The 25,646-nt window shown below is 58.0% G+C and overlaps 1 protein-coding gene across 1 annotated transcript in view; it reads left to right on the top strand.

Moving 5' to 3' along the window:
• Igsf5 (immunoglobulin superfamily member 5) overlaps nt 1-23,303 on the top strand; it is a 28,468-nt gene extending 5,165 nt beyond the window's left edge. The window contains 10 exon segments of the mRNA XM_048346213.1: nt 5,390-5,469; nt 5,813-6,133; nt 9,693-9,731; nt 9,734-9,856; nt 9,859-9,990; nt 14,614-14,751; nt 16,613-16,637; nt 17,538-17,638; nt 20,064-20,140; nt 23,110-23,303. Coding sequence (XP_048202170.1) covers nt 5,412-5,469; nt 5,813-6,133; nt 9,693-9,731; nt 9,734-9,856; nt 9,859-9,990; nt 14,614-14,751; nt 16,613-16,637; nt 17,538-17,638; nt 20,064-20,140; nt 23,110-23,205 — 1,110 coding nt within the window. The 5' untranslated portion in view covers nt 5,390-5,411 and the 3' untranslated portion in view covers nt 23,206-23,303.
• Nucleotides 23,304-25,646: the final 2,343 nt, after the last annotated feature.

Here is a 25,646-nt window from a genome sequence, read left to right as displayed (position 1 = left end):
TTGTCAGAAAATAGTTCTTATGATGTGGTGTTAAATTAAAGGCTATAAACTGTGCGCACAACATTATAGTCTACTGTATAACACTTGAAAGTTTATATAGTTGTTGAGTTAAAGTATTTTTGATGGTTAAGATACCGTCACCATTTAATAAAGTATTCTTTGTGCATTGTATATATTATATATATGTATATGTACACTTGCTAAAATGAAACCCTCTTGTACAACTAATTGATGCTAATGAACAAGAATTCCTGTGGGGTGCTGGTAATCCTGGTCACTTAGGAGGCTAAGGTCTGAGCCTCGTTACTCAAAGCCAGCACGAGCAGGAAAGCCCACGAAACTCTTATCTCTAGTTAATCACCACAAAACAAGAGCCAGAAGTGGAGCTGTGGCCCAAGTGGTAGAATGCTAGCTTTGAGTAAAAAATTCAAAGAGAGTATCCTGACCAGGCTGCAAGCAGCCTCTGCAGAAAGCCTTCATGGCTTTCTGCTGTAAAGTTTCCCTCTTTGTCACGTTCCGGCACTTTCTAATGTTCTATAGTGGCTGTGTATCATTTCTTTAATAAGCAAAACCATTGAAGCTATTCACAAAACTCGTGACGCTTCTCTGCGGAGGATGTTCAGGTTACAGATGGTCTTCATTTTCTTCTTTACACAAAGCTGAGCCTAAGGTGAAATGAATAGTTCTGAAGATGACCCAAGGTAAGTACTGCCCTTCCCCATTTCGCTGGTGGAACTGGGGTTTGAACTCAGGGCCTTGAACTTGGTAGGCAGGTGTTCTACCGCTTGAGCCACACCCCAGGCCATTTTTGCTTTTATTTCTTCTTCAGATAGGGTCTTATTCTATGATTCTCCTTCCTCTGTTTCCAGAGCAGCTGGGATTATAGTCACACCCCGGCTCATTCTTAGCTCCTTCCTGGGGACCCGCAAAGCCGTCAGCTGGACTCAGTTATGTTCATTCACTGGGAGCTTACCTCGGAGCAGGCGCCGGTCAGTATCCACGGGGAGAGATCAATGGCTTCTCCAGGAACAAACGCTCATTGCAGACAGGGCTCACGCCTGGAATCCTAGCTACTTGAGGAGCTGAGATCTGAGGATGGTGGTTCAAAGCCAGCCCGAGCAGGCAAGTTCGCCAGACCCTCTCCAATGAACCACCCAAGAAGTGGTTGAGAGGTAGCCTTGAGCACTAAAGCTCCAGGACAGTGCCCGGGCCCTGAGTTCAAGCCCCAAGACTGTAGTGCATGCACGAATACACACACACACACACACACACACACACACACACACACACACACACACACCCTTCCTTCCTCTGGAAGGTTGGGTGTTCCCAGACGGCGGTGTGCAGTGGTGCCGTGTCCACACTCGCACCCCCCCTGGTGGCCGCGGGTGGGGATTGCTGACACACCCGGCCACCCTGCAAGCCAAGAAAGCAGGGCTCACCCTCTGCCTGGTCCAGCCCCGGCTCTCGCGCCCGCACGCGCTGGAAGTAGCCCGTGCTGTCGAGAGACAGTGGCTGTGGGAAATTGGACCACGGTTCCACCCGACGGGCCGCGAGAGCAGCCGGCAGGTGGGGGGATTGGCCCAGGGCCCCCGGCGGGATTATTTTGGACGGCTCGAAAAAGAGACAGATGCATGCGTGTCCAGTTCCTTCGCCGCCTGGTGGGCGGAGCCGGCCGCCACTCAACTAGAAGGTTCCGTGTCTAATATGGTTTGGAAAGGCGAAGGGGGGCGAAAATCCACACGGGAAGAGCAATTTACTGCTTAGGAAAGATAAATAAGTCTCTGCACGAATGGTTCTTTTCTGTCTTCTTCAAGGTCCCAAAGCTCCCTTGGACAGGGATATTTAAAGTGTGTTTAATTCCATTTTCCCTCTGGGAACACGGATCTGCCCCCCAAGAGCAGTCTACGGCAGCCTTAGTTCTCGGAGAGTTACGCTTCTTCCAGTCACACAAGGAACGATCTTTTTTTTTTAATTAAAAAAGTTACTTATTTTTTCCCCCCAGTAGTACTGGAGTTTGAGCCTCCGGGCCTCATGCTGACTAGGTAAGTGCGTTGCTACCCGGGCGATGTCTCTAGTCCTTTTGTGTTTGGTTTGTTGTTAAGTTAGCATCTCACTAGCTTTCGGGGCCTGGGGCCGTGAACCTCAGTCCTCCTACTTTTGTTTAGCTGGAATTACAGGACTGCGCCACTATGCCCAGTTCCAGACAAAGTTCTGAGAAGGCCTTCCCCCTCCCTCCCTCCCTTCCTCCCTCCCTTCCTCCCATCCCTTCTTGTCTTCCCTTTGTACCCTTGTGGCTGTTGCAGCTCCCATGTCTTCCACTTAGACCATCTTCAGGCAGAAGCCCATGTTGTTGTAGCGTACCTGGCCCTGCAGCTGGGAGGGAGGACACCCCCCTCCCCCACCACCCCCTCCCCCCCCCCGTCCCCTTTAGGTCTTACTCTACACGTATGCTCTGCACTTTGGGGGAAATGGCCTCTTTCCCTTTGTGCCCTCTCCACTGGAAACCACGCGGGTGCAAGTAGACCCTTCCTTCCCCTTTGCTCTCTCTCTCTCAGCAAAACCGCACGTGGCGTTTCCTAGAAGCCCCTGCCCAGCACCTGTAACCCAGGTAACGGGACACCTCGCGGTGGGACAGGGCGGGGAGGGGGTCCCCCAAGCTCTGAGGACACTTGTGCATCCTCAGCCGCCGTGGCCACACCTCCTTCCCCGCCCTTCCCTGTGGAATCTCTCCCTGCTGGTAGTTGGAGCGGCTACCCCCCTCCCCACCCCCCCCCACTGTAGAGCAGGGGGGGCGGCAGTTTGGGTCCCCCAAGTGAGCTCCTCTCTGCCTGAGCCAGGCGGCAGTCTCCGGTCGGCCCGCCTGCCCCTCCCATGTGCAGACGCTCCTGGTTGCGGAGCACCCCGCAAGAACACATTGTCCCCGGGGGGGGGGGGGGTGCCGGCAGGCAAGCCGGTGTGCGCGCCCACCGCAGCCGCAACGCAGAGGAATTGGTGACCGTCGGGGTTCCTCTCGGAAACGGCCGGCATGTTCTGCCCGGTGCCTTTGTGTGCTGGGGGGGGGGGGTGGGGTGTGGGGGGGGTGAACCCCAGTGGGTCTAAGCTGTGCCCAGAGTTCCACGAGAAGGAGTGGGGAGTGGAGACTTCTGGCAGGCAAAGGCCCCATGGGACACACCCTACCCCCTGCCCCCCCACCCCCAGGGTCCCCCCGAGGGCTTCAGGCCTCACGCTCCCAAAGGCTCACTCCTGTGGTCTGCCTGCCTGCCTGCCTGCCTGCCGGAGGAACCGGTTTCTCCAGCCCCTGCCTCTGCTGAGGTCCGGGAGGACAGCAGGCCAGTGTCCCGGGCATGAGTGGGGGGCAGGCCGGGGCCTGCCAGGCTCCAGCTGTGGGGACTGGCGGGGGGGGGGGCGTGGGGCAAGAGGGCCCGGGCCGCGGGCGCTGGCGGCCGCCCCCGCAGCCTGGGCCGCACTTCCGGGCCGGCAGCGCGCTGGAGCTGGCTAATGTTTAACGGAGCCCGGCCCCGGCCCGCGCCCTGGCGCCCACAGCCGGGCCCGTCACTGGGCAGAGCCACCCGGGAGGAACTTCCTGTTCCCCGGGGGGGGGGGGGGGGAGCCCACTGCCAGGGCCTGGCCGGCCAGACAGAGCCGCTGCTGCGGGCGGAGAAGGGACGGACGGCAGCCGGAGGGCCGACAGACAGACAGACGGACGGACGGACAGACGAGTTCACCTGCCCCCGGGGAGGTAAGCGCTCCGGAGAGCGGCCCTCGGGGCCCGGGGACAGGACTGTGACAGGAGGCCTGACGCCGAGCTTTGCGTCCTGCCTTCCCGAGGGGGGGCGGCCCTGTGAGCGCAGGGGGGTGGGCGATTCCGGGGGGCGGGCAGCAGCCCTGCCCTGGGGGGCTGCCGAGTCACTGAGCCCTGGTGTTCTGTGGGCACCTGTGTCGATGGCTTCTCCAGGCTCCGGAGGGGGCCTTGCAGGGGGTGGAGTGGGGGTGGGGTGGGGGGGGGGTGGAGGTGGGTAGGAAAAGCCTGGCTGCCTCTGGCTGCTCCCACAGGGCTGGCCCTGAGGAGGGGGGTCTGTCCTGGGAGGGGGCGTGTCTGATGGAGGGGGTGGGGCCCGGCCCCCTCCCCCCTCCCCTCCCCCCCCCCCCCCGGCAGTCGGTAGGCAAAGGTTGGGGCCTGGTGGGGAGGAGCGTGCGCCTCGTTGGGGGGCCGTTTGCCCCTCCGCTCCGCTGTGTGCGGAGCCGGGCCGGCTGGGCCTCTGCCCGGGCGTCCACAAGGTGCTTGGCCGGTCCCAGCGCCGGGCTATTTCCAGCAAACACAATGCAGGCTTCACGGTGCCAAGAGTCGGCGTGTTCTGCCTGGGCTGGGCGGGGCGGGCGGGCGGGGACGGCACTTGGGATTAAATCTGGGGGGGCGGGGGGGGGGTCCCTCGGCTCTCTCGGGAATAAGACCCGGCAAGACCCGCGGTTGTAGGAAAGCAGGATCTTTTCCGGTGGCGGTCGGCGGCGGCTGCGGTGTGAGCCGAGGGGGGGCCTTGGGCTGCCGCTTCCCGGGGTTCCCCCGGGGTTCCCCGGGGGTTCCCGACCCCCGTGCGCAGCCTGGGGTGGTCACTTGCCCAGCTCGGTGGCCCGGAGCTGTCTCGGCTGGCGTTCGGGGCACTGCTGGGGTAACTTCCCTTGGGCTGTGCCGACTGAGGCTTGAAGATTAGCAAATGGGGTGCCGGGTCCCCCTGGGTCCTCTTAGGCCCCTCCCTCGCCGGCGGCGGGAAGTGTTTGACAATGAGCCGGGATGAACTGTCAAGAGAGGGGCGGAGAAGGAGGGCGGGGGGGGGGGTGGGGAGAGAAGAGATCTCGAGTCCCGCCTCGCTCTGTCCAGGCCTCGTTCTGCCTTCCCCAGCCCCATCCTTGTCCCCCCCCCCTTGCTTCACCCAGGGCCCCCCTCTGTGGTTTCGTGCAGTCTTGGCCAGCGTGGTCTACCCCAGGGCCCTTGCACCTACCACGTCCTCTGTCGGGGCGGGCCGCCTCGCCGCCTCCTCTTCGTGCAGACGCTGCCCCCCGAGCGCCTGCCTGGCGCCGTGACCGGTCCGCCTTCGCCGCACGGGCCCTTCCGGTGCTCACCTCTTGCTGCCTTCCCCTCTGTGGTCTGTCTGAGGGTGCTGGCCTGTCCCCCCCCCCCGCTCCCCCCCCCCCCCGGGCTGTCGGATGCGGCGGAGGCCCGGGAGGGGAGGGGGAGGGGAGGGCGATCGCGGCGGGCCCACGTCCGCTCGGCGGCTGACCCGGCGAGCAAGCCTCGGGCGGGAAGGCGGCCCCTGCACGGCCCAGGGCGCCCGGGACCTGCTGCTGCTGCTGCTCAGGGCCACCATCACCCGCCCGCCTTCCGTTCCAGGAGACAGGAGGACCATGCGGAGATGGAGAGCGGCCGGAGAGGCGTCCTGGCTCTGCTGGGAGTCCTGGCGGGACTGGCAGGTGGGGGCGGGGCGCGGTGGGAAACCACAGCGGGGGTGGGGGTGGGGTGGGGGGGTGGGGGACGCTGTGCCGCCCGGCCTTCCACCCCCCTCCCTCCCTCCACGCCCCTCCCCCCCAGGGCCTTCCCACCCCCCCCCTCCCTCCACACCCCTCCCTCGCCGGGGGTGACGCCTCCCCCCACTCGTGCCCCCTCGCTCTTGGTCACCAGCGGGCACGTGAAGAGCGACAGGCGGGCAGCCCGGGAGTGGGGGGCGGGGGAGGAGCTTTGGGGCGGGGGCGTGGGGGGGCGTGGGGAGGGGCGTCGCGGCTTCACGCAGACCCGTTCCCCCCCCCCCCCCCGCAGCCTCGGGGGCCGGCTATCAGATCGTAGAGGGGCCCCGGAACGTGACGGCGCTGGCGGGCGCGGAGGCCCGCTTCAACTGCACCGTGTCGCCGGGCTGGAAGCTGATCATGTGGGCGCTGAACGGCGTGGTGGTGCTGAGCGTCACGCCGCGCGAGCCCATCATCACCAACGACCGCTTCACCTCCGCCAGCTACGCCCGCGGCGACGGCGACTTCGTCTCCGAGATGCGCGTCCGCGACCTGCGGCTGCGGGACGCCGGCCGCGTCCGCTGCAGCCTGCAGAGCAGCGACCTGGACGCCTACGCCTTCCTGGACGTCGAGGGTGAGCGAGCGGGCCGGGGGCCGCCCCACGGGGGCAGCGCCTCCCCCAGGCCACGCGGGGGGGGCGGGGTCAGGCTGCTCACCGTCTAAGGCCACAGATGCCGCCGGGTACCTCTGCGTCCCCCCCCACCCCTTATTCTGCGGGCCTGGTTGTCGTGTGTGCCTTTGTTTCCCTTCTTGCTCCCTTTCCTCCTCCTCCCTTCCTCTTTCCGTCTTTCCTTCCTTCTTCTCCTTAGGACTCTCAGACATCGGCCCTGTCGCTTTCCCGTCTAACTGGCTCACGCGTCTTGGAGACTTCCTAGACTCACACCCCGACACCCCTCTGCTCCCCCTCCCCCCCCCCCCCCCGTGTCCAGCTGTAGTCGACGTGAAGGCAGCGGGCAGTTCTCTCCCTCTCCGCGGCTTTTCGTTCGCCCGATGAGCTTTCTTTGCCCACAGCTCTGAAACGCCCACGGCGGCAGCTCTCCCTCTTCCTGGGGGAATTTCCTCCGTCTATTTGCTGCCTTCGTTCGGTCCACAGGGGCGGCAGGCGGTCAAAGGCTCGCCAACTGTGACAGGTCTCTCGGAGAGAAGGAAGGGCCCCACGAAATCTGTTTCTTAAGCCCTTTTATTTACTTGCCTCACAAAAATCTCCAAAGATTCCATCTGTGTTCATTCCGTCTGTATCTGTGTTGCTAGCTCGTCAGATCGGGTAACTTTTGGTGGAAAGACATGTCTATTTCCATTTGCATTTAAATTTTTTTAAGCCTAAAAATGTAGCTCAATGGGGGGGGTTCCTTGCTTTTGTGTCTTTAATGCTGTGTGGTTTAATGATGGGTACAGCGATGATTTGGAAATGACCTTTTAAAGTTTTCCAGAACTATTGGCGAGTTTGCATGCTCAACTGTTTATTATTATTTGCTATTGTTGGAAAGAACACGGGAAAAGAATGGACGATGTGAATCCTGGCTTTGCATTCATCGGTCCGCGTTCTCTAACAGGGATCCCCTCCCCCCACCCCCAAAGAAGGGCTCCATTTCTTTGTCTTTTCAATGGAAGATATGGGAGGTTGGAGGCATGGCTCGGCTGGTAGAGCACTAGCCAGTGAGTGAAAGCATCCGGTACTGAGTTGGAGTCTTGCTCTCTGGCCAAGAGAGAGAAGAGAAGAGAAGAAAAGAGAAGAGAGAGAAGAGAAGAGAAGAGAAGGAATGGAGGAGGAAGGTTCCTACCCGCTCCGTGGGTTAGGGGAGGACAGGACTGAGGACGGTGTGGAGACTCAAGTCCGTCCACTCGGATCAGTGTACTTGTGGCGGGGCCCGGGCTTGGGCGCGTGGCCGCCTGGACTCGGCTCCCGCCTGGTTACTTGCGCGGTGTGGCCTCGGACCTGGCCCTAGGGGACGGGGCGTCCCCTTGTCCTCCTCTGACCGCCGGCAAGTACCACACAGGTCACCCGCGTGAATGGCTGCGTTCATTCCCAGCCAAAGCACGGAACTGTGCGAGCCATCGAGGGAGGAGAGCCGGTCCCGTCCTCAGGAACCAGCGGGAAGGGCGGACGTGGCGAGCGGAGAACAAGGACGTGAGATTGTTGGCCAGGCAGGGGAGCAGAGGAGCTCGGATTGCCTGCAGGTCTACCCCGGCAGGGCAGGTCCGTGGGCTGGAGGGGGGGGGAGGGAGGGAGGGAGGGAGAGAAATGGAGGAAGAGAGAGATGAAAAGAGAGAAGCAGCAGCCCCTGGAGGAGGGACACAGGAGCCCAGGGCACAACGATCACCGCTTTTCAAACTCCTCAGCCCACGCGCCGTCTTGCCTCGTGTGTACCGTGATTGCCGTCACCTCAGATCCTAACGCGGCGGAGGCGCGAGCACCCCGGGACGTGAAGACATCCCCTCTGGCCCGGTGAAGCCTGGGCAGAACGAGGGGAGAACGCCCCTCACGAGGAGAGCCATTGACCCTGGGAGCCGCAGGGTCTCCTCGCGAAGGAGGAAATGCCCGCGAGTTCTCCAGTCGCCAGGGCGTTTCCCTCCCGTAGATCCACAAGGAAAAGAGACACAGGCGACCAGCTCCAACCCGAGTCACCCGGAATGCGTGCGACGTGGCAGCAGTCACGTTTGTGTAGCGTGGAAAGCTGGATCTGAAATGCCTGCAGAAAAAGATCCAAGGTCTCGTGGCTCTGCAGAATGCCAACTATGCAGCCATGAGAGCAGCCCAAACCGTGGGAAGTATGATCCCAATCTAGGGCCCCGGAGTGCAGCCGTTTGCCCCGAGGTGCTTCCCCGCGGGGTGGGGGGGGGCCAGGGTGGCGTCCAGAGTCGTCCATTCTTTGTCCGGTGTTCTTTCAGCACACTCCGCAGCTGGGGTGTGCAGTCATTCGAATGTGTCCCTGTGTATGTGTCCCACCAAGGCTGCGTCTCTGCTGGGGCTGACTCTAGGTTATTTTAGCAATGCTGGTACAAACGAATATTACGTCCCAAGGCCTGAATGCCGGCAGAGGAAAAGGGATTCTTCTCTTTTTTTTTTTTTTTTTTTTGGAAAAATCGTATTTTCGGCATCTCGACGTAGTTTTACAAATCACTTCCTAACTACCGTACGTCTGGATTAATGTCACCCCGTTCGTCCTCCTCCTCCCACCCAGCCCTGCCCCACCCTCCAGCAGGGGGAGCCTTTTGTTCCCTTGTTGCCTGTCCTCGGGCTTGAACTCAAGGCCTGGGCGCTGCCCCTGAGCCCCTTTTTACTCTTGACCGTTGAGCCACAGTACGACTTCCATCTTTTTTTTGAGTAGTGTATTGGGGATGAGGGTCTCCCCAGCTTTGCCGCCTGGGCTGGCTTCGAACTGTGATCTTCAGATCTCAGTAGCACCGTACGCCGTGGGCACCTGTGGCCGCAAGGAGATTCTTCACGAAAACGATGGGAAAGTAATTCACCTCCGTCCACAGTTTGAATACCCCATTTGGGGTAGTCCTTTCTGTAACAATGCCAGGATTGATTTTTTTTTTTGGCCTTTTGTTGTTTTAAATTTTGATTTAACTTGTCCTTGGAAACGTGTTCAACGCAAAAGTTATGTGTGAGAATTTGTGATAGTCCCCCCCCCCCCCCCCCCAAATAAAGAAAAGGAATCGCACTGCCGGAAACTCCGGGGGAGATTTGTTTCCACAAGGCCCTGCGATATCCCCTTCTCACCTTGAGAGGAACATAGATGCTTTCCCTTTCACTTGTGATGCCCAGGACAATCCAAGACGATTTTGCCACTCCACGTGGGTGATGATGGTACAGTGTTTGAGGGCCAGGTGGATTGTCCGCCATCTCTTTCCCATAGAGAGTCTTGATACATCCTCATTGACTCTGCCATTTTCTTTTATTTTTTTCCCGCGAGCAACTTCATCTTTTCCAACGACTCGGCAGGTTCTTGGAAAGACCCAGATCCAAAAAAAACCCCTGAGTTGAGGTTTCCTGGGACAGACACAGCCTTTTGGGGGGGCTTGGCAAGGATGTGATTGGAAGCCGCGGGGGTCTGGCGCTGTGCTGCCTGTCACTCCTGGCTTCCGTCTCTCTGTCTCTGTCTCTGTCTCTCTGTCTCTCCCCTCAGTCATGGGCACCTTGAGCATCCCCAGTGAGGTCCTCGAGGTCACGAGGACGAGCCCTGTAATGTCACCTGCCGAGCCCACGGCTGGACCCCGCTCCCGCACGTGACCTGGAGGCTCGGGGTCCCCGTCAGCCAGTCCAGCGTCTCCTCCTTCGTGGAGCGGGGGCCGGGGGCGCCGTGGTCAGCGTCCTGACGCTCCGGCCGCAGGGCAACGGCACGCTGACCTGCGTGGCCGCGCTCCGCAGCCCCGAGGCCCGCGCGGCCGTCACCGTGAACCTCACCGTGGTCCCCCCGCCGCCCGGTAAGTGAGGGCCTGCCGCCCGCCAGCCCTTTCCCGACGGAGGCCCGCGGGTCCAGGCGTCTGCGGGTCCAGGGCAATGGATTCTAGCGTATTACATGGACGGGGATTCAGCTGAATCCTGCCAGGACTGCACCCGACGATGACGCGAGCATCTTGCTCCTCTTTCTCCTGCTTATTTTGGGGTGGGGCGTCTCTTTCCTCCCTCCCTCCCTCTCTCCCTCCCTCCCTCCCTCCCTCCCTCCCTCCCTCCCTGTCTCTCTCTCTTTCTGTCTCTCTCTCTCTCTGTCCCTCCTCTCCTCCCTCCTCTGTCTCTCTCTCTCTCTTTCTGTCTCTCTGTCTCTCTCTGTCCCTCCTATCCTCCCTCCCTCCCTCTGTCTGTCTCTGTCTGTCTCTCTGTCTGTCTCTCTCTCCTCTCTTCCCTCCCTCTGTCTCTCTCTCCCTTCTCTCCTCCCTCTGTCTCTCTCTGTCTGTCTGTCTCTCTGTCTGTCTGTCTCTCTGTCTGTCTCTCTCTCTGTCTCTCTCTGTCCCTCCTCTCCTCCCTCCCTCTGTCTCTCTGTCTGTTTCTCTGTCTCTCTCTGTCCCTCCTTTCCTCCCTCCCTCTGTCTGTCTCTCTGTCTCTGTCTGTCTATCTGTCTGTCTCTCTCTCCTCTCCTCCCTCCCTCTGTCTCTCTCTGTCTCTCTCTCTCCTTCTCTCCTCCCTCCCTCTGTCTCTCTGTCTCTGTCTCTCTCTGTCTCTCTGTCTCTGTTTCTCTCTCTCTTTCCTTACAGTCTCCTTTGGTCCTGTCTGTTATCACCCTTCCTGTTGTGAATCACCTCCACACTCGGCTGACCAGGTTCGTCTGCGGCTCGGGGGATCCTTTGACATTTCCCTATTGGTCATTAAGCACTGGGCCCATTAGAAAGTTCCAGCTTCCTTTTACCCTCCCCGCCCTGGCCTCCGCCCCCCCAGGCGCCAGCCCCTCTTGCCTTTTCGGCTGCTTAAAGATGATGAAGCCGGGTGCAGGCTTTTTTTTTTTTTTTTTTTTTTTGCCAGTCCTGGGGCTTGGACTCAGGGCCTGAGCACTGTCCCTGGCTTCTTTTTACTCAAGGCTAGCACTCTGCCACTTGAGCCACAGCGCCACTTCTGGCCATTTTCTGTATATGTGGTGCTGGGGAATCGAACCCAGGGCCTCATGTATATGAGGCAGGCACTCTTGCCACTAGGCCATATCCCCAGCCCCGGGTGCAGGCTTTGAAAGGAAGATTGAAAAAAAAAATCCCATTAGCACGAGATGGAGTAAACTCGGTGGTTGGAAGCACAGGTTTTTCACAAGGTAACGGTGCAGCCCGTGCGTGGGGGGGACCCCATCAAGGGTGCCCCGGGGAAAGGGAGTTGGGAGGTCAGCTCTGGCGGGGGGGTGGGGGAGGGCAGGGGAGGGACCTTCCATTGTCCCTGGCCTTCTTCGAGGACCAGGACCAGATCCTTTATTACGGCAGCTGGAGGCCTCGGGCTGGGGAGGAGGGCTTGGCGGGCGGGCGGGCAGGTGGGAGGGAGGGCGGCCATGAGTCTTGCTTTATTGGACTCGTTTGGAAAAGGGCAATTCTTCTCTAAATTATTCATCAAGGCCCAGAGCGGCGGGTGGCTGGGCGAGTGATGGATTTGTCTTCCGCCGTAGAATTCACGCAGATGCGGAGAGCGCCGCGGACAGCCACGGGGCGAGGCCGGCAGCACCGCCCCGGGCCCAGCCTGGCGTCCGCCCTCCCGGGCTTGGGGCCACTCCTGGGGTTCGGCGTGCTTCCTGCAAAAGGGGCCCGGTGGGGGGGGGGTGGGGGGGTGGCGGGAGAGCTTCTCCCTCCACAGCTGGTCAGAGTCACTGCCGGAGTCCACACGCACGCCATCTCGCGCCCCGGTGTTTCCTCCCCGCCTGCCCCTTATCGTGGCCACCGGCAGTGTTTACTCACGCCCGTGTGTGAGCCCCCGCCCGGCCGGGTGTGCATCGCGCCCCACGCCCTCCCGAGACCTTTCCCACACATGGCTGGCGTCCGAACAGCCGGTAGAGCGAGAAGGTTCTCGCGGCCAGCCAGCCGAGGCGAAAGGTGGCAAGGCCGGGCAACCACGACATTGGCCGGTTCCCCCCCCCCCCCCAGGCCGGCTGGGCGCTCCGGGCCGCCGGGGCCTCCTCCCCTCCGCCCTGCAGCGCTGGGGGTGCCTATCCACGGTGCGCGTCGGCACCCCGTCATTCATCGGCGGGGGGAAGAGGGATGAGCCACGGCAGGGGCTGCCCGGGCTGTATTCTCATTTGGCTGGGCATGGATGGGGATTCACACCTACGTTGCTGGAGGGGGGACTTGAACCTGTGTGTAGGAGGGGTCTTCTAGATGATTCTTGGCGTTCGGCTGTCTGTCAAGCAGGGGGAAAGACCCCCCGGGGGCACGGGGTGAGCCCGGACTCTGGGTGCCGTGACCCAGCTTCAGCTGGAGAGGGGTGGGGGCGGGAAGAGGCTCGGTGTGCTCCCCCCCCCACCGTCTTTTGGGGGAGCTTCTTCCTTGTGTCTGTCCCAGCCCATCTCTGGAAGGTAGTGGATATTAGTGAAAGATAGGGGTATCAGGACAATGCTTTGGCTTTTCTATAATCCCATAATTCTTCTCTGGATGTCTTCATATGGGGAGAAAACTGACTACCTATTCATAGATTTTTGTACGGAAAGTCAGATGAATTCAGCCTCATAATCAGTCTCTCCCTCCCTCCCTCCCTCCCTCCCTCCCTCCCTCCCTCCCTCCTCCTTCCTCTCTTCCTCCTTCTCTCCATTCATCTATCCATCCATCCATCCATCCATCCATCCATCCGTCTACCCACCCACCCACTCACCCACCCACCCATCCATCCTTCTGTTCTTCCCTCCCTCCATCCCTCTCTTTCTCCAATTTCTATCTACCAATGACTGATACGTTCCAGATGCTTGGGACATGAGGAAATAAACAAGACACAGTCCTTGGACTTGAAAGAACGAAGTCCAATTTAGACCACGGACAATATAAGAAGAAATGGAAGCAACAGCCATGAATTTCCTATTCATTCAAGATTAACAGTGAATATGAGACATTAAGAAAAGCAAATGGGGGGCTGGGGATATGGCCTAGTGGCAAAAGTGCCTGCCTCATATACATGAGGCCCTGGGTTCAATTCCCCAGCACCACATATACAGAAAATGGCCAGAAGGGGCGCTGTGGCTCAGGTGGCAGAGTGCTAGCCTTGAGCAAAAAAAGAAGCCAGGGACAGTGCTCAGGCCCTGAGTTCAAGCCCAGGACTGGCCAAAAAAAAAAAAAAAAAAAAAAGAAAAGCAAGTGGTCAAAGTGATTTAACATCTATTAATTTACTAGCAAGAAATTCAAAGCATTCCTTTCAGGTAGGCGGAGTAGCTTTTTGCCAAAGGGCCTAAGACAAGTGACCTTTAAGACGGTCCCTAACTTTCCCAAGCACCGAGTTCCGAGGGTTTCAGCCGGTGTTTCCAGACGAGCCCGTGGGTTATTCCCAGCTGGGCCACTGCGTCCCCTGCTCGGTCTTCCTGGTGGGCGATGGCCGCGATGCCAGGGCTTCCGTGAGGGCCTTCGGTCCCGACGCGTGTCTTGACCGTGTAATAGGGACATGGGGTTATGGCCAGCCCCAGCCGCCAGCCCCATGTTTACAAGGGCGCTTCCACTGGGATGCCGCCCTAGCACCCGGGTGCAGACAGACTTCACAGTCGCGCCTAACTTACGTGCGGTTGGGCCTCGGTGGGGTGCGATGCCAGGATAGGGCCCTGGGGAATACGGTGTCCTGCCCGCCCGCCAGCCAGCGGGGTGCTGGGAACACCCCGAGTCTGTGGGTGGCCGAGCTCTTGACTTGAGACCAGGGCAGCCCGGGCACTGAATATTTAATTGCACATAATTTAAATTTAAAAACTTGAATTGCATAACCGCACACAATGATAACTACCCAGATCTAAGACTCGGATACTACTACTACAACAACAACACAACCGAAGCAACAACATGGCTTTTCTCCTCTCTCTCCTTCCTTCCCTGGCGCTCTTTAACTTCCTGCTGGCCGGGCCTCTCCCCACCCTCCCCTCCCCTTCACCCTCTCGCCTCCCAACTACTGTCTCCCGAAGCAGAGGAAGCAGATGATAAAGAGGGCGGCCCGGGAGAGCCCAGGGAAAGCCTTGCACGGGTGGCAGAGTGTGGTGTGCTGGGCTTGGGGGGCTCCGGTGGACACTGTGCACCTCTGGACGTAGCTCGGTGCGTGGCGGAGCGCGATGAGGTGACGTCCCCTTCCGCGCTTGTCCACCGTGCTTATTCGAGCAGGACAATCTCTGGGCCAACCCCAGGCGGAGGCCTTCTTGGCCCAGCCTTATCTCCCTCTGGGGAGCCGTAGCGGCGTTCACCGAGTAAGGCTTGGGACGGACTGGCCCCGGCGGCTGTGTGGTTCCGGCTACGGCGGTCTACCGAGTCTGCACACACCGGCACGAGGCCGGCCGGGGACGCCCCGGGAGGGGAGTCCCAACGCCATCGGCACCCGTCGGTGGCGTTAGGACGAGGCCGACCCCTGGACCCCAAGGGGCGCCACGATCGCTGACGCGCCGCTTTCTCCGTGCAACGTTGCAGCCGCCGTGGCACCGGCCGCGTCCTTGCCCACCTGGGCCATCGCTCTGCTGGCCGTGTCCTTCTCGTTGCTCTTGGTCCTGATCGTTGTGCTGGTCATCGTATTCTGCTGCTGCTGCGCTTCTGGAAAAGACAAGAAAGGTAAAATTCCCCCCTTCCCCCCCCCCAGCCCCCGCCCCATGGGGATCCGAGCGCAGTGTTGAACGTTTGGCACTGGCAATCGAAACGGATGCGCCCACCAGCTCGTGAGGCCGTGAAGCGGAGACAGGTGAAGCGTAAGCTAGATGAGGCCTCCCACCCCGTGCCGGGCTCTGGTTGTCCTCGCTCCTCAAGAGGCGGAGATCTGAGGATCACAGTTCAAAGCCAGCCTGGGCGGGGAAGTCTGTGAGACTCCTATGCCCAGTGAAGCACCAGAAAACTGGGAGTGGCGCTGTGGCTCAAGTGGTAGAGCGCTAGGCTTGAGCAGGAGGAAAGCTCAAGGGCAGCGCCCAGGTCCTGCGTTCAAGCCCTAGGACTCACACACACACACACACACACACACACGCACACGTCGAAAAGTAGTAAACACTTATCGCTGTAGACTAGGTGGGAGTCACTTTGTCTGACCCCACACGATGGCCGGGCCTGGTGACTTACAGTGGCGCTTCAATGGGAGCTGTTGAAACAGCTTCAGTCTGAGTCGAGAGGGGACCGTGAGCTGTCCGGGGCCTTCATGGGAGTCTGTGGCTTTGTCCCCCGTGGAATCGCTGGGGTCCCAGCCACGGGGACTTCGCTTCCCCTGACCCCCTGCCAGGGGCCTCTACGGGTCATTCGCACATTCCTGTGATCCCTCCTAGAGTTTCCCCCTTTATGCGGCCTTGGGATGAGATACTCACACAGGGACAGCCCCCTGCCCCTTCTCTGTGGCGGGTCCCGTCCGGCGCTCACTCCCACGCCCGCTGCGGCACACGGGAAAGGAGGCCATACCTCAGCAGAACGCGAGAACGTGTTCGCTTCTGGCTCTGCCGGGGATGAGCATATCCACGCTTAGAAGTGTTAAGCATCTTGGCCCCCAAAGTATTTGCTGGTGTTCTGCAGGCATCTGGAGAACCTCAGTGTGTCTCTGGCTGTTGGAGGAATGTTGGGGTTGACAGAGGTCCCCGCCTGGCCTGGCTTGGGGGGTTGAGGATGGGACTGCCCAGAGCGGGGGGGGGGGGGTCCCAGGTGAGGCCAGCTTCCCAAGCCCTGCTTTGGTAGGGGTGCGTGGTGGTTTTCCTGCATTACTGTGGGTGCCAATGGAGGCAGGCCCGGCTCCCGTGAGATGAAAATAAAATCAGTTCAAAGTCTGAGGTGTGAGCAGGCAGATATTATGAGAACAGGAAATAAGCGAGAGCGTTATCTAGACGCAAGGAACATGGTGTCTTCTTGATATCTGGAAGGTCCGTGGGCGATCACATCTTCACATTCAAGATTCTTTCTAGTCCAGAAAGCCATTGATTAGCAATAGTCATGTATTGACAGCATTATTTTTTTTGGTTTTGGTGGCATGCCTTACTAATTGCTACTCTTGAGTAGGAACAGTATCTTAGAATTAAAGAACTAGGGTGATACTAATCCAACAGTGTCTAGGCGTTCCGTGAGGTGATACTTTGTATCGTTCTGGGGTGGCGCACATTGTGTAAACAATCAATGAAGAGCAGCTGTCATTAGTGAAACAGCTCATCTTGGTGAACTGGGCCTCGGTTAGCTTGCTAACCAAACTCAGCATTCACTGGGTGTGCACTGCTGCCTACTGTATTTCAGTTACTCAGGGATCATTTCCTTTTGCTAGGTAACAGCGAATCCTATTTTACTTATGCTCAGGAGCCAGTCGACCCTCTGGTATGGGGTCATGTGGTACCTATTGGTCAAACTACCAATATCAGGTCCATTAAAAATCAACGCTGTATTCTTTTGTGAGTCAATTACTTTATTTTTCTAATGGAACTTTGTTCTTCTCCTTCTCTCCCTCTCTCCCCGCCAGAGTCTAGTTATCAAAATGAAATAAGGTAAGTTTGCAACCACATTTGTCTTTTTGGTCCAACGGAACACCCCCCCCCACCTAACTGTGGCATTTTCAGGGTTACATTTATGAAAAATGAGTACTGACAATAGACAAGACTAAATATATATATATATATATATATATATATATATATATATATGGCCCGCCATGTGCAGCTCTTGTCACAAGAGGGCGCTGTGCCCCACGGCATCGGACTGTGGGCCCGTTGGGATTTCTGGGGACCGTGGAGAGCCGGCCAGGCCTGATTTCCTAGGCAGGCAAACCAGGCGCTGTTTACTGATGGCTCCATGGAGCCGTGGGGAGAGGCACTTTTAAGGTCACGAAGCCCAGGACCGGTGACAGGCGGGCTGATCCTCCGCAGGACTCCCACAGCCCGAGACGCCTGCGGAGGCTGGGCGGCGGGGGGGGGGGGGGGGGGGGTTTGAGTTCTCTAGGTGCCCGCGGCCAGGCCGCCCTTCCCAGGGCTCCGTGCCGGCCTTGGCCCACCGCCGGAGCCGGGCGCAGCTTTTGTGTAAGCGGCTGCGTGGTGAGTACGTCCCCCGTTGCCGATCTGCTCTCGGTCAGGGCTGAACTCCCAGGCCGGCCCTGGGCCACACGCGGACGGGCAAGGTCGCCCTTGAACCTCGTGTATCGAGATCACGCGGCCCGCCACACGGGGCTCAGGGGTCGGAGTTTCCCAGTCCCCCGCTTTGTTTAGCCAGTGGTTTCTGGACGTCTCTGCACCTGCCTTCCCCCTCCCCCCTCCCCCCCCCCCACCCGGTCCCCAGGATGGGACAGGGGGACGGGCAGGCCGCGTGCACCGCTTGCTCTGGAAGCCAGCGGCTCGGCCAACCGGACCTTCACTCCCAACCAGAACGTGACGGCAACATGGCTTAAATCCTAGAAAATCCGCCCTTGCGAAGGCCACCAGAGACGCCGCTGACGGCAGGCAGAAGAGGGGCAGTGAGAACTACGGGTACAGCTCGGATGAGCCCCGGGCCGGGCGTGAGTACGGGCTGGGGGGGGGGAGGAACGGGCCCTGAGATGCCTGGGGGGGGGCCGGGACCAGCTCCTCGCAGTGCGTGGTTCAGCCCGGGGTGGGGACTAGAGCTTCCGTCATTCTTCCAGGGAGAGATTCTAGAATTAGGAACATTCTAGGCATAAATTTACCAGTGTGTGTGTGTGTGTGTGTCCACGTGTGTGTGCACGTGTGTGTAACCTACCTGTTTACCTATAGCTTGAAATAAAGTAGATCTGAAAGCGTAAGGAAAGTCTTCATTCTCTAGTTATGCTTCTGTTTTGTTTTCGGTACCAGTACTGGGGTTTGAACTTGGGGCCTGGGTGCTGTCCCTGAGCTTCATCTGCTGAAAGCTAGCGCTCTGTACCACCTGAGCCACAGCCCTACTTCCGGCTTTTGTGAATAATTGGAGATAAGAATCTCCTGGGCGTTTCCTGCTCAGGCTGGCTTTGATCTCCCTCACCCGAGTGGCTAGGATTACAGCCATGAGCCACCCGCGCCTGGCATATTTGTGATCTTCTTTTAATAACCTCCGCTTTAAAGTGTGTGGTAAGGTCTTTCGGTCCACCGGGGAGCAACTTCCTCCAAACTTCAAGCGGAGCCACACAGGGTGCTGGAGACTGTTGGAACGCCAAACCCACGTGTGAAAATTCGTTCTGTTTGTTTGTTTTGCCAGTCCTGGGGCTTGGACTCAGGGCCTGAGCACTGTCCCTGGCTTCTTTTTGCTCAAGGCTAGCACTCTGCCACTTGAGCCACAGCGCCACCTCTGGCCGTTTTCTGTATATGTGGTGCTGAGGAATCGAACCCAGGGCTTCATGTATACGAGGCAAGCGCTCTTGCCACTAGGCCATATTCCCAGCCCTGAAAAGTCGTTCTGGAGAGTTCCATTCTTGTGTAGTTAGGATGGGGTGGGAGACGCGGAAGGCCGCAGCAGAGCAGCCAGGTCTGGGAGGCTGACGAGTGGGGTTAGGCTCGATCCGCCCCTGACAAACAGTGCGCAAGGAAGCTACCGACACGAGATGCCAGGCAAGACATAGCCACAGAGAGACTGTCAGCCAACAATCCCTTGCTCTGTGTGTGTGTGTGCATGAGTGTGTGTGTGTGTGTGCATACACATGCACAGGCACGTGAGTACCCGACACTTCCTCCTTTCTTACTGGGCGCTGGTGGCTCATGCCTGTCATCCCAGCTACTCAAGAGATCTGAGATCTGAGGATGAGGGTTCAAAGCCAGCCTGGGCAGGAAAGTACATGGGACTCTTCTCTCCATTGAACCACCACAAAGCTGCAAGTGGAGCTGTGGCTCAGCTGGTAGAGTGCTAGCTTTCAGCATAAAAGTTCAGGGCCAGTGCCGGCCCCGAGTTCAAGCCCCAGGTCATTACCACAAAACAACACAAACCCCTCTTTTCCTTTCTTGTTAGCACTGGGGTTTGAACCCAAGCCTTCCTGCTGACTAGGCAGGAGCTTTGACAAACTGTCCGAAAAAACCATTTTTGCTGAGGTCGGGACTCTTTTCAGGAGGCTGCTCCCGGCTTTTCATCCAGGCTTCTCCTGGGCATCCCAAATCTTGTGCTTTGGATTTAAAAAAAATGTTCCACAAAGCATGAAGTACTTTCTCTGATAATGTAAACACAACTCTTGGCAAGGTTTATCACGAATATTTATTTGCCTGGGCAATCGAGCAAGTATCTGGACTTCACGTGGCCTAAACCAGACCTTTCTGTCTGTTTTCCCCCACGTGCCTCTCTGCCCTGGGTTTATTTTTTTTTCTCTGTGAGCTGTTGAAGCCTTGGGGAGCCTCTGTCTCTGGATGAGACTAATGGGGGCAAGACAGGAATTGGTTGCAAGTCAACGTTCCCTATTCTCATCCTGCACGCGAGAGCTCGTGTAGTTTCGCGAGAGTAGGAAGCAGCCTGCTTATCCGTGTGCGGGTCAGCTTTCCATCGCAGTGACAGCAGGCCCGGGACAGTCAGCTCGCGGGAGGAAAGGGTGGCTTCCCGTCGTGGCCTCGTAGCTGCTGGTCTGTGACAGGCCAGCACCGGCCCTTGAACTCGGACAAAGCTGCTCGTGGAAGGAGGGACCGGTGGGGGGGCTGAGCTGCTCACCTCGCCGTGGCCAGGGAGCAGAGGGGGGGAGGGGGAGGGAGGCAGGCAGAGGGAGTCCCAGTGTCCCCTTCCCGGCCCTCCCCCAGTGGCTTCACCGGCTGCCCCCAGGCTCCGGTTCTTTAAAGCTCCAAGTGTACCCAGGCTTTGCTACCTGGCATTTGGGGGAACATTCCAGATCCAGACTGTAGCCGCGGTACAGGATCACTGGACGGGAGGAGTACTCCGCGACAGCAGACATCTTAGTGCGGCTGTTAGGGTGCATGGCTTGTTTCTTCAGCCCTCACGCCCAGGTCCTGGTTTCCTTACAGAGCCGGCTTCCCCCCCTCCTAAGTCTGCCGAACTCGGTGTCATCCCAGAGCCGGGAAGAAGCAGCTCTCCTCGTCAGGTGAGGCAGACCCCCCCCCCCGCCCCCCGTTCTCTTGATGGATGCTTACCCAGCAGCAGGAAGTGCGCCGTGGATGAATGGTGGGGGAAGGCCTCCCTCCCTCCCTCCCTCCCTCCCTCCCTCCTCCCCCCCCCCCCGGCGTCCGGAAGCACTGGGCTGTGTGTGAATGGTGGACCGTGGCCGATGGGAAATCGCTGATTGTGCCCGTGGGAAGATGGGCCTGGACGGGGCCACACCCACCTGAGTCGGCACAGTCACCAGCCACGCATGCCCGGCCGCGTTTGCCCCCATCGGGCGCAGGCCTCCCAGGGCCTGGAGTCAGCTCTGCCCTCCTGGCTGCCCGGACCCCACGGGGCACAGCCGCGCTGGCCTCTCCGAGGCTGCGGCTCATGGAGGGGGCTCGGTGCTGAGTTCGAGGGGCGTGTGAGATCTATGCCCGGGAGACGGAAAGATGGAGGGGTCGGGATTTCCTGGAGGGGGGGGAACGAGGAGTCTCTGGTGATGGAGGAATGGAGGCTGAGCTCGGGGAGGTTGGAGCGCCCGTTCACTGAGATAGATGGTGTTGGGCGTTTGAGTGGATATCGGGGAGAAAGCCTCAGGCTAGGAAGCTGCTGCCCCAGCCACCCCCACCCCATCTCTGGGGCTCCTGCCCCAGGCATCCCCCCCCCCCCCCGCGGCATTCTAGAGCATTCAGCCAGCCCTCACTCCCCAGCCCCGTGGCGGCCCCTGCCGCGGCCAAGTCCACCCAAGTCCTGGTGTTCCGTGGAGAGACTCGGAACGGCAGCTGGTGTAAGCGAGAAGCAGCTCTGCACGCGTGGTGGGGTGGGGGGGTGGGGAGGACCCTGCCGGGCGACGGCTGGATGAGTCTGCAAGCGTGAAGTGCTGTTCCAGAAACACACGGGGCAAGAAAGCGGTCTCTGCATCTGAGATGCAGACTCAGCTGAGCAATCTCGTGCTGGAACTTCCCAGGGCGATGCACCGCAGCGGGGAGGGTCGGCATCGGGAAGCCCACGCACCCCGCAGAGCCGGTCTCTGGACCCCAGTGCCGCCCTCTTTGGGGACCCTGGCGTGCGGGGCTTCCCCGGAGGGTCTCGGAGGGGGGAACGAGCCGGCGGTCGCTGGCAGGGAGGGCTGGGACTAGAAACGCAGCCGTCCGCTTGGTCTCTCGGGGACCTAGCCCTTCCCCGGGTGCTCCGAGCGCTGTCCCCCGCGGCAGGCCCCGCTCACGGGGAACGTCAAGACGACCTTAGCGCAGAGGTTTTTAACAGCTCCCCGAGGACCAGGCCCTGCGGGTGTGTGGGGCGGGGTCCTTGCCGTCGGGGTGCCGGGGTGCTCCTCGGGGCCTCGGAGCGGGCTGGGAGGATGGCCAGTCTCTTCCTTTCCGGCCTCCGGAGTAGCCAGGGCCTCTCCGCTCCGTCCTCTCTGGTTCTTTCCCCTCTGCGGCTCCCGGGTGACTCAGGCCTGGCGCAGGGAATTCGGGCTTGGGAAAAGCAGATTCGTGTGTGCGTGTGTGTATACACGTGTGTGCGTCAGTCCTGGGGCTTGAACTCAGAGCCTAGGTGTTATCTCTGAGGTGGTTTGGTTTTTTTTTTCCCCCCGCCAAGGCTAGCATTCTACCCCACCTCTAACGCCCAGATTTTTACATTTGGGTATTTCATTGGAAATACAAGTCTCACAGATTTTTTTTTCCCCCCCGCCGGGGCTGGCTTCGAACTGTGATCCTCAGCTCTCAGCCTCCCGAGTAGCCAGGATGACAGGCGTGAGCCACCGGCGTCCCAAAGGGTTTGGCAAATGCTTTGCACCTGGATGACGATGGAAGACAATGTCATCCTTTTCCCTTTTCCAGAAGGAAGGAAGAGGGGACGCGGACTCCCCGCCGGTGAAGCTCGCTGGCCGCTTCGGGCGGTTCCGCCTCCCCTCCCGTCTGGCTGACAGGGTCGGCCTCTCCCCTCCCGTCTGGCTGACAGGGTCGGCCTCTCCCCTCCCGTCTGGCTGACAGGGTCGGCCTCTCCCCTCCCGTCTGGCTGACAGGGTCGGCCTCTCCCCTCCCGTCTGGCTGACAGGGTCGGCCTCTCTTCTAGCCTGGCCGGAGCCTTTCCCACCAGTCAGGCTTACTTACTTAGATCAGCAGAAAGAAACATGTGCTAAGTTTAGAAAAACAGCAGGACACCGGGGCAACCAGCGGCGGGTGGGGTCGGAGGCAAACCACCCAGGGCTCCAGTACAGTCCGGGTGGGAGGCGCCATTGGGAGAGCCCACCGGGCTTCCTCCCGCGCTTGGGTCCATAGATTCCAGCCACGTGCCGACGCCACTCGGCCCGCAGCCCGTGCAGACCTTCCACGGCAGCGTGAATAATTCATCCCGCCCCGCTGCATTATTGATGCTGTTCAGTGCAGCCACTGCGCCTGGAATCGGAGCCCGCCTGGTGCGGGCTGGCGGGGCGGGGGGTGGGGGGGGAGCAGGTTGCGCGGGGTGGAACGGGGTCTCCCGGGAGACGGGCCTCGGCCCCGCGGGAGGATTTCCTGGGCTTCCGGAGTCAGCTTGGTGGCGTGCCACCCAAGAGGCCGACAGGTGTTCTGTGTTCAGTGGGCGCTTCCGTTCCACAGGCCTCCTCCCCGCCTTCCAGAAGAATCGCGTGTGACCCAAAGCGGGGCAGAGATGGTTTCTGTGTCCATCAAGAAGGCAGGCACTCCCGTGGGGAGCCTGCGAAGCAAGACGGGGGGGGGGGTGGCTCGCGTCTGCCGTTGGCTTCCTGGGAGCCACACGTGCTCTTGGGTTGGGCTGCGCTTTGGGTCCTAAGCGTGGAAACTGCCCGGGGCGTGCGCTTCTGGAAATACTGACCCGGTGTCACATTTTTGTTCCCTTCTCTGCCGCTGTTTTATCTTAGGGAAGGGGTGGCACTTCCTTCTCCAGTGAGTATCACGCTGTGAGCTCCACCAGTTAATTCCAGCTTTTTTCCTTGGTTGCCAGGGTCCCCCTACCCACCGGCCGGGCCCAGCGAGCCGCCCGCATGTTTCCTTTGACCTCGCCAGTCCTCGGAAGGTCAGGAACGTGACGCTGGTCTAGGAACGGCTTCCCGTGGGCTCAGCGTGGGCTCGGTGAGGATCTCCACCGCCAGGACGCCTTGGTTCGTGTCCACCCGGAGACCTGCCTTCTGCGCTGTCCACATTGCCTGGAGAAGAGGTCGGGTTGGCGTGACGGGAGGAATTCATGTCCCAGGATCCAAGTAGAACTTGACTTTGAAGGTGGTTTTAGGGAGTCCCTTAAAGATGCGGAGTGAAAGCGTGTGAAGTTATCCGGATGGTGCTTCTCATCACCCAACACTCCTGCTTGCGAATCCAATAAGTGGTTGCTATGGCTGCATTCTACCATGACTTTAAACATGTTTTCATTGCTCTCAATCTTATTAAGATGATATTTAAGTCTGCACATTATTCGTGAGGCAAGAAGAAAAAAAAAATTAGGATCAATCACAACTCTCAAATTAATGGGTAAATCAGAACTCAGTAGGTTGAAGATAAGATGAAATTTAATGCTGCTGCACTTCTTGTTCCTAAATGTCTCATGATTGGATATTTAGGGGAAAAAAACCAAAAACAGTCGTTTGGGTTGCTCCCTTGTCAGGCTTGTTTTTCTCTCAAATGACTTCGATGTGGCTCCTGACTGTGGGGGACAAAGCTCACACTCTACAAATGTCACACAAGGACTGGAAATGGACGATGCATTCTTTAATAAATGCAAAAGGAAACACCCAAGATGTGTTTTGCTTTTCCTTTCTATTTATTGTCAAGGTGAAGTACTGAGGGGTTACGGTTACCTATGTTAGGAGTGAGTACATTTCTTGTCAAACTTGTTACTCCCTCCCTCATTTTTCTCCCGCCTTCCCTCCTCCCCAGAACCCCCCTCCCCCACTTGTACAGTTAGTGTACAACATATTGTCTTCTAAGTATTGCTGTTGTATTAGTTTGCCTTTTACCCTTGGTCTCACCATTTTAATGTTCCCCTGCCCTTCCCTAATTCAGACAGACATATATAAAATACCCAGGGTACCAGACTCAAATGTAGTCATAACAGGAGCCAAATCATTGGGAAGATGGACAGAAGAAAAAAAAAGAAATAATTTCACACAGTACGTTGAAAATAACAACATCAATGGTAAACCGCTTGCTTCCGTATTTTGGAGATTATTTCTGTTTAGCATCATCTTCTGTGATCATATGTACCTAGGTATTGAGCTATTGCAATCATATGCTAGGACTATCCTAGACATATAGTAATTATTACCAATAAAGGAGAAAATAGAATTTATGTTTCTTTGGGTCTAGCTCACTCACTTACTATGATTTTTTCTAAGTCTTTCCATTTCCTCACGAATGGGGCAATGTCACTCTGATAGAAGCATATAGAATTCCATTGTGTATATATACACCACAATTTCTTGATCTACTGAAGGGCATCTGGGTTGATCCCATATTTTAGCTATAGTAACTAATGCTGCTATGAACACGGTTGTGCTGGTAGCTTTACTTGACCTTCCTACTTTGGTAGTGGTTTAACAAGACATAGTGTTTCGAAACAAAGCATTTTCCAAGATGGGACAGGAAGACGTGTGTGTAGAAAAGACTTGTCTTTATGTTAATCTTTCCCCCAGTATGTCTGTTCTGTGTAAAGTCAACAAAATGAAATTTCTGCCTTTGAAAGAAATATAATTTTATGGTTATTATTAAGGTGTTGTACAAAAAAATGGTGTTGCCATTTCACAAGTCAGGTACTGAGTTCGACTCTTTCTGGACAGTCACCCCTTCCTTGGCTTTCTCCCTCCCACCCCTGCGCACAGGTTGTATAGTCCATTTCCCTCATTGTGAATAGAGAACAGCATGACTTCATTTGTTCACCTTTCTGTGTCTCCCTCCCCCACCTTAGAAAACCCCAAAGCAAAAACAAACACCACCACCAGTAACAACAAGAACAATAACAACAAAAAACCCTCATGTTTCTAATTCTCGAAATTCATTTTGATAAACAGTATTCTTTAGATGTCCAGGGAAGGTACACCTTTGGGCTCCTCCCCTAAGGGTGTCCTCCTTTAGTCTGTGTATGAATGCCTAGGGTGCTGTATAGATGACCATATTCAGTTGCACTTCAGATCTAGCTTCCGCAGATGAGAGAAACGTGCGCCATTTGTCTCTCTGATCTTGGCTTACATCACTTAGCATGATTTGTTCTAGGTCCATCCATTTCCCTGCAAATGACAGACTATTATTCTTCCTAGTAGCCGAGTAAAATTCTACTGTGTCTATATATCACATGGTATTGGTCCTCTCATCTCTTGTAGGGCACCTGGGCTGCTTCCATAACTTGGCTATTGACTACTGGGAACAGTGCATTAATGAACGTGGACGTCCAAGTGTCTTTATAGAGTCCTGGCTCATGATGTTGAGGGTAGATGCCCAGGAGTGGTATGGCTGGGTCCTGGGGAAGATCTATGTTTAGTTCCTTGAGCAACC

Source organism: Perognathus longimembris, chromosome 5 (genome assembly GCF_023159225.1).
Source record: "Perognathus longimembris pacificus isolate PPM17 chromosome 5, ASM2315922v1, whole genome shotgun sequence".
Classification (NCBI taxonomy): Eukaryota; Metazoa; Chordata; class Mammalia; order Rodentia; family Heteromyidae; genus Perognathus; species Perognathus longimembris.
This window is presented reverse-complemented; position numbering and strand designations above follow the sequence as displayed.